General features: G+C 42.7%; 1 protein-coding gene across 2 annotated transcripts; it reads left to right on the forward strand.

Annotated features, from left to right (window-relative positions):
• Window positions 1–6,711: 6,711 nt before the first annotated feature.
• Window positions 6,712–9,135, forward strand: vcpkmt (valosin containing protein lysine (K) methyltransferase). 2 transcript variants are annotated; one of them, XM_055863220.1, is made up of 5 exons: window positions 6,712–6,988; window positions 7,252–7,365; window positions 7,552–7,624; window positions 8,118–8,237; window positions 8,390–9,135. In XM_055863220.1, exons 1-5 carry the CDS (start codon window positions 6,729–6,731, stop codon window positions 8,492–8,494), a joined length of 672 nt encoding a protein of 223 aa, XP_055719195.1. In that variant the 5' UTR covers window positions 6,712–6,728; the 3' UTR covers window positions 8,495–9,135. The 2 variants fall into 2 exon arrangements, with proteins under 2 accessions (XP_055719195.1, XP_055719196.1); XM_055863221.1 differs by lacking the exon at window positions 7,552–7,624 and having other exon boundaries at window positions 7,252–7,354.
• Window positions 9,136–10,848: the final 1,713 nt, after the last annotated feature.

Here is a 10,848-nt window from a genome sequence, read left to right on the forward strand (position 1 = left end):
GGAGGTACCAGCATTCTAGACCTTCCTGGAGTGGTGGAGCTACCACTGCATGGTCGTTGAGGAGCATTTTCTGCACAAACTCTAGGAAGTGCTCCTTCATCTGAGGCCGCTTTTCTAGAGTACAACGGAGTGAGGTGAGATTACTAAGCGTACTCCCTATTGTTAGGCAGCCATCGTCTGGGTGTCTGGAAGGGCATCGGCGCGACCCAGCTGTTGGAGCTGTCTTGGCAGATCTTAATGTCCATGATCTGAAGGAATCTCGGTTCGTTGATCGAAGGTGCAAGTTTGTGATCGCTAGTGGTGCGACAGAAGATTGACTGACCCAGATTCTCTGCAGTAAGTATCAGTGAGTTGTCTTGCAAGTTTGGCTCGTCGAGGATCTGCTGCTATGCTCCGTAACTGAGCTTCTCCTTCAGTCTAACCTGATTGTTGCATGGGCTGACGTAGGTTGGACAACCATTTTCCAAGATGGATATATTGAACGAGCTCACCTGAGATGGTTTGTGGGCACCTCTTAGACACACATCGCAGATAACAACCCAACCTAGGTCTAGCTTCTGGGCAAATGGAGCATCGTCTGGACCGTTAATTTGGTTCCTGACTTTATGTACTCTCAAGACATCTCTGCCTAAGAGGAGAAGTATGTCAGGGTCCAGAGGTGGGATCTGCGATGCGTATCAGATGATTGTGGTGGCGAGCTGTGTTTTGGAGTGGGAATTTCTAAGTGGTTGTTAGGGACTAGGTTACATTTGATGAGTGTTGGAAGTCGGAGACTCATCTTCTCATCGACTGACTCCACAACGTAACCACAGGCCCTCCTGCCTGCTGTCTCTTAGTCCCGCACACATCTTGACTTTGAAAATGTCAAAGAACTCTGATCTTGCTAGAGACCGATTGCTTTGTTCATCCAGTTTAGCATACATCCTTTTGGAATCATCACAACGTCCTTTGGGGAACACATTAACGAGGCATATCTTGGAGGATGCTCTCGAGCTCATTCCTTCTCTACACACCTTGGTGCACTTAGATGTGATCTCCCGATTGGCCTGTCCTCTTCCTCCCCGCCATGCTCTGAAGAGGAAGGGGATGAGCTTAACTTCCATGGAGCTGGGCCGGGATGGAGTGCTGAGAGGTCCCGGTCGCTAACGCATTTGTTGCTTTTCCCCGTTTCCTTACAGTTCTTGGTGAGAGGATTTGTGGAAGAGCAGCACTGAAAACACACAGAGTTCTCTTTGGGGAACTGTTTGTGGTCTTCCAGGGACTCTCTGAAACCTCTACACCTCGTTAACTTCTCTGGGATATGTGGGACGCTAACGTCCCACTTGGCCAAAAGCCAGTAAAAATGCAGAGCGCCAAATTCAAATAAATTACTATAAAAATCAAACTTTCATGAAATCACACATGAAAGACACCAAATTAAAGCTACACTTGTTGTGAATCCAGCCAACCTGTCTGATTTTAAAAAAGGATTTACGGCGAAAGCACACCAAACGATTATGTTAGGTCAGTACATAGCCACAGAAAAACACAGCCATTTTTCCAGCCAAAGAGAGGAGTAACAAAAAGCAGAAATAGAGATAAAATGAATCAAATGAACCTTTGATGATCTTCATCAGGTGACACTCATAGGACTTCATGTTACACAATAAATGTATGTTTTGTTCAGTAAAGTTCCTATTTATATCCAAAAATCTAAGTTTAGGCAGGACGCTACTGTCTCACTTGGCCAAAAGCCAGAGAAAATGCAGAGCGCCATATTCAAATAAATTACAATAAAAATCAAACTTTCATTAAATCACACATGAAAGATACCAAATTAAAGCTACACTGGTTGTGAATCCAGCCAACATGTCAGAATTCAAATAGGCTTTTCGGCGAAAGCAAACGATGCTATTATCTGAGGATAGCACCATAGTAAACAGAGAGAGAAGCATATTTCAACCCTGCAGATGCGACCCAAAACGCAGAAATAAAAATATAATTCATGCCTTACCTTTGACGAGCTTCTGTTGTTGGCACTCCAATATGTCCCATAAACATCACAAATGGTCCTTTTCTTCGATTAATTCCGTCGATATATATCCAAAATGTCCATTTATTTGGCGCGTTTGATCCAGAAAAACACCGGTTCCAAATTGTGAAACGTGACTACAAAATATCTCAAAAGTTACCTGTAAACTTTGCCAAAACATTTCAAACTACTTTTGTAATACAACTTTAGGTATTTTTTAACGTAAATAATCGATAAAATTGAAGACGGGAGGATCTGTGTTCAATACAGGATTCAAACAAACTGTAGCTAGCCTTCTGGTCATGCGCCTCTAACAAACAGGACACAACAAGTGACCCTGATTCAAAATGGCCGTACTTCTTCATTACACAAAGGAAAAACCCTCACCCAATTACTAAAGACTGTTGACATCCAGTGGAAGCTGTAGGAACTGCAAGAAGGTCAATTAGAAATCTCTATTCCCAATGAAAATCCATTGAAAAGAGAGTGACCTAAAAAAAAAAAATCTGAATGGTTTGTCCTCGGGGTTTAGCCTGCTAAATAAGTTCTGTTATACTCACAGACATGATTCAAACAGTTTTAGAAACTTTAGAGTGTTTTCTATCGAAATATACTAACAATATGCATATCTTATCTTCTGGGGATGAGTAGCTGGCAGTTGAATTTGGGTATGCTTTTCATCCAAACGTGAAAATGCTGCCCCCTATCCTAGAGAAGTTAACGGATGGAGCTTGTTGTGGATGGGGCAGTGCTTATTCAAATCCACTTGTTTCTTCTTATCCCCCGTGTTTTCAGTGGAAGACACTGTCTTGTGGACAGATATCGTCTTCCCATGTCTGTCTTGCTTGTCTCTTCTGACAGGTGCCGCATGGGAGGAGAAGAGGTTAAAGCTGGGGTCTGTCCTGACTTTGGCTTCTCTAGGGATAACATTGGCGAACACCCAGAATGAAGAGAAGGTGATGTTGTTTTCTAGCTTGAATTTTGAGCTTCTCTACAATCGGGCTCACCCCTCTGGATGTGTCCTGGTACGATAGGCCAGGTAGGTAGCCATCTTGCTTTGCAGCTTCAAGCTCCAATAGTAGATCTCTAAGGTCACAGATTCTCTGGGGTTCTTTATTTGTCACCTTGGGGAAGTTATCCAACATGGCAGAGAGAGCCCTTTCAATGGCTCCGGGTGAGCCGTAGCTTTCCTCAAGTCTCTCTCAGAGCATCATCAATGCAGGTGGAGGATATCTGACATGGACTGCCTTTATCCTGCGTGCCTGCTCAGAGGACTCTGCGCCAAGCCATTTGATGAGCAGGACAAGCTCCTCTCCCGCTGAAAGGCCTAACTCTTGTTGTGGTAATTTCCTGTACTACTCAATGATGAGAGAGCCAACCACACACAAGTCAGAGTTATATTATAAATTCCATCTTTAATAATATATGAGCTTCACCATAGCCCTTTTTGACTCTCAGATCAATTCAGTGTCTATAAATGAATTCTCTGAGAGTGTCTACAAAACAATTCTTAGTATCATTTATAGTCAAGATACACAACTCTCAACTTACAAAGAACCTTTTACTTGAAAGAGGAGTATCCCATAGCTAGATAGCATTAGCTATAAATTATCATTCAGTTTGGTCTCCTAAGACGAGGTTTCAATCTCATGCTTGGTACCAAAACATTACCTCATCCAATGGCATATATCAATTGTCAATTCTACACTGCTCAAAAAATTAAAGGGAACACTTAAACAACACAATGTAACTCCAAGTCAATCACACTTCTGTGAAATCAAACTGTCCACTTAGGAAGCAACACTGATTGACAATAAATTGAACATGCTGTTGTGCAAATGGAATAGACAAAAGGTGGAAATTATAGGCAATTAGCAAGACACCCCCAATAAAGGTGTGGTTCTGCAGGTGGTGACCACACACCACTTCTCAGTTCCTATGCTTCCTGGCTGATGTTTTGGTCACTTTTGAATGCTGGCGGTGCTTTCACTCTAGTGGTAGCATGAGACGGAGTCTACAACCCACACAAGTGGCTCAGGTAGTGCAGCTCATCCAGGATGGCACATCAATGCGAGCTGTGGCAAGAAGGTTTGCTGTGTCTGTCAGCGTAGTGTCCAGAGCATGGAGGCGCTACCAGGAGACAGGCCAGTACATCAGGAGACGTGGAGGAGGCCGTAGGAGGGCAACAACCCAGCAGCAGGACCTAAAAATATATGAATGAGTGATGGCCGAACGGCATAGGCAAGATGCAGTAGATGGTATAGACTACAGTATATACATATGAGATGAGTATTGTAGAGTATGTAAACATTATATAAAGTGGCTTTGTTTAAAGTGGCTAGTGATACATTTATTACATACATTTTTCCATTATTAAAGTGGCTAGAGTTGAGTCAGTATGTTGGCAGCAGCCACTCAATGTTAGTGATGGCTGTTTAACAGTCTGATGGCCTTGAGATAGAAGCTGTTTTTCAGTCTCTCGGTGCCCGTTTTGATGCACCTGTACTGACCTCGCCTTCTGGATTATAGCAGGGTGAACAGGCAGTGGCTCGGGTGGTTGTTGTCCTTGATGATCTTTTTGAACTTCCTGTGACATCGGGTGGTGTAGGTGTCCTGGAGGGCAGGTAGTTTACCCCCGGTGATGCGTTGTGCAGACCTCACTACCCTCTGGAGAGCCTTACGGTTGTGGGCGGAACAGTTGCCGTACCAGGCAGTGATACAGCCCAACAGGATGCTCTCGATTGTGCATCTGTAAAAGTTTGTAAGTGTTTTTGGTAACAAGCCCGAATTTCTTCAGCCTCCTGCGGTTGAAGAGGCGCTGTTGCGCCTTCTTCACCACGCTGTCTGTGTGGGTGGACCATTTCAGTTTGTCCGTGATGTGTACGCAGAGGAACTTAAAACTTTCCACCCTCTCCACTACTGTCCCGTCGATGTGGATAGGGGGCTGCTCCCTCTGCTGTTTCCTGAAGTCCACAATCATCTCCTTTGTTTTGCTGACATTGAGTGTGAGGTTATTTTCCTGACACCACACTCCGAGGGCCCTCACCTCCTCCCTGTAGGCCGTCTCGTCGTTGTTGGTTATCAAGCCTACCACTGTAGTGTCGTCTGCAAACTTGATGATTGAGTTGGGAGCGTGCATGGCCACGCAGTCGTGGGTGAACAGGGAGTACAGGAGAGAGCTGAGAACGCACCCTTGTTGGGCCCCAGTGTTGAGGATCAGCGAGGTGGAGATGTTGTTACCTACCCTCACCACCTGGGGGCGGCCCGTCAGGAAGTACAGGACCCAGTTGCACAGGGAGGGGTTGAGACCCAGGGTCTCGAGCTTAATGACGAGTTTGGAGGGTACTATGGTGTTAAATGCTGAGCTGTAGTCGATGAACAGCATTCTTACATAGATAGTCTTCTTGTCCAGATGTGTTAGGGCAGTGTGCAGTGTGATTGCGTCGTCTGTGGACCTATTGGGGCGGTAAGCAAATTGGAGTGGGTCTAGGGTGTCAGGTAGGGTGGAGGTGATATGGTCCTTGACTAGTTTCTCAAAGCACTTCATTATGATGGAAGTGAGTGGTACGGGGCGGTAGTCATTTTGCTCAGTTACCTTAGCTTTCTTGGGAACAGGAACAATTGTGGCCCTCTTGAAGCATGTGGGAACAGCAGACTGGGATAAGGATTGATTGAATATGTTCGTAAACACACCAGCCAGCTGGTCTGCGCATGCTCGGAGGACGCGGCTAGGTATGCCGTCTGGGCCTGTATTGTCCTCAAAGCGAGCAAAGAAGTTGTTTAGTCTGTCTGGGAGCAAGACATCGTGGTCCGCAACGGGGCTGGTTTTTCTTTTGTAGTCCGTGATTGACTGTAGACCCTGCCACATACCTCTCGTGTCTGAGCCGTTGAATTGCGACTCTACTTTGTCTCTATACTGGCGCTTAGCTTGTTTGATTGCCTTGCGGAGGGAATAGCTACACTGTTTGTATTTGGTCATGTTTCCAATCACCTTGCCGTGATTAAAAGCAGTGGTTCGCACTTTCAGTTTTGCGTGAATGCTGCCATCAATCCACGGTTTCTGGTTGGGGAATGTTTTAATAGACGCTGTGGGTAAAACATCACCGATGCACTTGCTAATAAACTCGCTAATCGAATCAGCGTATTCATCAATGTTGTTGTTCGACGCTATGCGGAACATATCCCAGTCCATGTGATCGAAGCAATCTTGAAGTGTGGAATCCGATTGGTCGGACCAGCGTTGAACAGAGCGCGGGTGCTTCCTGTTTTAGTTTCTGTCTATAGGCTGAAACAACAAAATGGAGTCGTGGTCAGCTTTTCCGAAAGGAGGGCGGGGCATGGGCTTATATGCGTCGCGGAAGTTAGAATAACAATGATCCAGGGTTTTGCCAGCCCGGGTCGCGCAATCGATATGCTGATTGAATTTAGGGAGCCTTGTTTTAAGATTAGCCTTGTTAAAATATGGAGAATTGAAAGAAGGAAGATGTGGGAGTTTAAAAAAATATACATTATTATGTAGTATTATTTGTGAGTGTAGTGTTAGATGGTAGGGTATTTGTTGTGTTTTTTATTTGTTTTCAAATTATATTTTGAAGATGTAATTTTTTTAGCGAAGTGTAAGGGAGTTAAATAAAGTATTCATACCACTCCAGTAGGTGGCGGTAATGCAACATTTATTGGATGCCAACCGCGGTCATATCTCATCGAAGAAGAAAAGATGGCGGAGCATACCTTACACCACAATAATTATTTTACAAGAGACGTTGAGAAAAACGACGGATCTGTCTTGAAAATCAAACAGTGCTTTAAAGGAGACGTCGGTTGTGTGGTGTGGGACGCAGCAATTGTCCTGTCAAAATATTTAGAAACTAAACCGTTGTATGACCCTTGCTCGGGCGTGAACATGTGGGCTAGCAAAAACATTCTAGAGTTAGGAGCAGGAACAGGAGTAGTGGGCCTTATGGCAGCATCTTTGGGGTGAGTAACGTTAAGTAGCTACTAAATGTTATTGTGAGCCTTTTATCTATATGAATAGTTGACTAACTATTTGCTTCGCTTCTAACTAAAGTAAACTATCTAACATTAGTTAGCTCGCTAACGTTTCTGTCTAGCTGAACTGTATAGCTACGTTAGCAACCTATCGAATGGTCTGAAATTACATTGGTACAGAACTCATTGATGAAATTATTTTAATCATAAAGAACATATTGTCTTCCTCCCTCTCTCTTTCTGTCCTGTAGAGCTCAGGTTACTGTGACAGACCTCGAGGACCTGCAGTCTCTACTCCAAGTCAATATCCAAGACAACCAGGAACTTGTCAGCAGTGGATCCATCGAAGCCAAGGTACTAAAATGGTCTGTACTGTACTTATCCCAGTACTTGTTAGTTAATATAGATTGTATTTCCTAAGACAAGGCAAACTACAACCATAGTCATCACAGTAGGCTATAATGTGTAAGCAAACCATGTCTTTTCTATAGATGGGCCATGTAATCTAGCCTAGTTCATGTCTCAAATGTGGAATTCTCTTATCTTTAAAGGGGTGAAAATGTGTCAGAGTTTCTACCACACCCACATTTTATCCTGATGGCGGACTGCATTTATTATGAACAGGTGTTGTACTTTATCATTTACTGTTGTGATACTGAATTTGTGCAGTTTTAATATTTGGGGGTACTAACCTAGGCTCAGTTTTTGTTGGACTTGCTTTTTGTTGCTTGATCACCTATACAACTGCCCAACACATTTAGTCATATCAAATCAAATGTATTTATACAGCCCTTCTTCCATCGGCTGATATCTCAAAGTGCTGTACAGAAGCCCAGCCTAAAACCCCAAACAGCAAGCAATGCAGGTGTAGAAGCACGGTGGCTAGGAAAGGCCAGAACCTAGGAAGAAACCTAGAGAGGAACCAGGCTATGAGGGGTGGCCAGTCCTCTTCTGGCTTTGCCGGGTGGAGATTATAACAAAACATGGCCAAGATGTTCAAATGTTCATAAATGACCAGCATGGTCAAATAATAATAATCACTATTGTGGGATGAGTTACTTTGATTTCAATACATGGGTGAAAAATAACTTTGTTTTTTACTGTCTGTTGTACTTAGTCCGTGAAGCCACTGGTGGAAACCCTGAAGCACCTGGTTGGACCAGAGACCACCATCATATGCTGCTATGAGCAACGCACAGTGGGTGTCAACCCCAAAGTGGAGAAACAATTTTTTGAGGTGAGAATTCTGTCAGTTCTTGTTATCATATATACTGTTGTGTAAGGAAATGTAGTTAGCTGTTATGTAAACTTTTCATTTCTTCTGTGGAGTTCTTAGGAATATCTTCCTCTTCAATGATGTGCTGTTCCTCTGTTCTGTTATCCAATCAGTTGCTTCTACAAGACTTCCAGTCTGAGGAGATCCCTTTGAACAAGCAGGACCCAGAGTATAACAGTCCTGATATCCGCATCCTTCACATTCGCAGAACTGTCTGAGTGAATGAGTGAGTGTCTTGTGTATATGTGGTTGTCAGGGTTGTGGTATACAAATGATTGAATTGCACTCATGTACAGTTCACATGGGAATTTAAATGGAATGGACCCCAGGGGAGAGCACTAATGTTGAAAGAACTCATTTGAAAATCCTTTATCGATATATCCATGTTGTCACAGTACGGACTATGAGTTTTACCAGACTGTGATACTCATTGCACCATGATTCTAAAACAAATCCCAGTTCATTAGAGGTAGACTCCACGATATGACAAAGTAAACAGCATAGTGGATCAATTTCCGCAGCATCGAAGAGTGTTGAAGCGTGAGGCTAAACTTCTCAGCTGTTTTGGTCCCGTACAGCGAGACACAAACTCATATACACGTGCAGATACTGTGTGTGACTGTGGGAGCGAAGTCTTGCATCTCGCTTATCGCAATATATGTGGTGCTGAACGTGGCAACGTCATTTCGCTGTGTCTACCTTTGAAAAGGAAAAGAAAACATTCTCCTTCAGAACATGTTTTTCTCATTGCAGTATTTAACTGTTGGAACACATTTGTGGGATGATTAAGTTAATTTTTAATAAAAGTTCATGAAATATAATTTTTGCTAATTAAAGTATGTCAAATACACTGACTATACCTAGTTGTGTCAAGTTGGCTGGATGTCATTTGGGTGGTGGACTACTCTTAATACACAGGAAATTGTTGAGCATGAAAAACCCAGGAGCATTGCAGTTCTTGACAAAAACCGTTTCGCCTGGCACGTACTACCATATTTTGTCTTACCCATTCACCATCTGAATGGCACACATACACAATCCATGTCTCAATGCTTAAGTTCTTTAACCTGGCTCCCTCCCCTTCATCTACACTGATTTAACAAGTGACATCCTGGTCAGTCTGTCATGGAAAGAGCAGGCGTTCTTAATGTTTTGTATACTCAGTGTATATCATGTTCAGGAGCAGAGTGCTAGTGTGTAGATAAGTCTTCAGAAAGTATTCATACCCCTTGACTTATTCCACATTTTGTAGTTACAGCCTAAATTTTAAACTTTTTTTCTCACCACTCCCCACACTATCCCATAATGACAAAGTGAAAACATGTTTGTAGAAACATTAACATTTATTGTAAATTATATACAGATCTAATTTACATAAGTATTCACACCCCTGAATCAATACATGCTAGAATCACCTTTGACAGTGATTACAGCTGTGAGTCTCTTTCTGGGTAAGTCTACAAGAGCTTTGCACACCTGGATTGTACAATTTCATACACAAAAATATTTAAGCTCTGTTAAGTTGGATCATTGCAGGACAGCCATTTTCATGTCATGCCATCATTTTTTAAAAATCTGATTTATAACTAACGGCCACTCAGGAACATTCAATGTCGTTTTGGTAAGCAACTCCAGTGTATATTTGGTCTCTGTTTTGGGTTATTGTCCTGCTGAAAGGTGAATTAGTCTCCCAGTGTCTGTTAAAGCAGACAACCAGGTTTTTCTCTAGGATTTTGCCTGTTTAGCTCTGCTCTGTTTCTTTTATCCTAAAAAACTCCCTAGTCCTTGCTGATTACAAGCCTACCCATAACATGATGCAGCCATTTTTCTGTACAGGCTTCCTTTTCACTCTGTCAATTAGATTACTATTCTGGAGTAACTATAATTTTGTTGATTCATCCTCAGTTTTCTCCTGTCACAGCCATTAAACTCTAACTTTTAAAGTCACCAATGGCCTCGTGGTGAGGGCTGTTTTCCTTCCTCTCTGGCAACTGAGTTAGGAAGGACGTCTATCTTTACGGTGACTGGGTGTATTGATATACCATCCGAAGTGTAATGAATAATTTCACCATGCTCAAAGGAATATTCAATGTCTGCTTTTTAAAATGTTTACCCATCTACCAATAAGTTCCCTTCTTTGCGAGGCATTGAAAAACCTCCCTGGTCTTTGTGGTTGAATCTGTTCGAAATTCATTGCTTTACAGAGGGACCTTTACAGTGATCTGTATGTGTTGGGTAGAGAGATGAGGTAGTCATTCAAACATGTTAAACACTTATTGCACACAGTCCATGCAACTTATGTGACTTTAAAGTACATTTTTACTCCTGAAATGATTTACACTTGTCATAAAAGGGGTTGAATACTTATTGACTCAAGACATTTCAGATTTTTTTATTTATTAATTTGTTTAAAAAATAATGAACATAATTCCACTTTGGCATTATGGGGTATTGTGTCACTGGCCTACACACAATCTCAACTTAATCCATTTTAAATTCAGGCTGTAACACAAAGGGGGTGTGAATACTTTCTGAAGGCACTGTAGATAGCAGACAATCACTATTCTCTGCG

The sequence above is a fragment of the Salvelinus fontinalis genome, chromosome 15, assembly GCF_029448725.1.
Source record: "Salvelinus fontinalis isolate EN_2023a chromosome 15, ASM2944872v1, whole genome shotgun sequence".
Classification (NCBI taxonomy): domain Eukaryota; kingdom Metazoa; phylum Chordata; class Actinopteri; order Salmoniformes; family Salmonidae; genus Salvelinus; species Salvelinus fontinalis.

What these genes read in the sequence shown, in the direction of transcription:
- vcpkmt (XM_055863220.1), top strand. Translation starts at nt 6,729, where the DNA reads ATGGCGGAGCATACCTTACACCACAATAATTATTTTACAAGAGACGTT. An exon ending in CTTATGGCAGCATCTTTGGG is followed by an intron (nt 6,989 to 7,251) that starts GTGAGTAACGTT and finishes TCTGTCCTGTAG; the next exon opens with AGCTCAGGTTACTGTGACAG. An exon ending in ACTGCATTTATTATGAACAG is followed by an intron (nt 7,625 to 8,117) that starts GTGTTGTACTTT and finishes TGTTGTACTTAG; the next exon opens with TCCGTGAAGCCACTGGTGGA.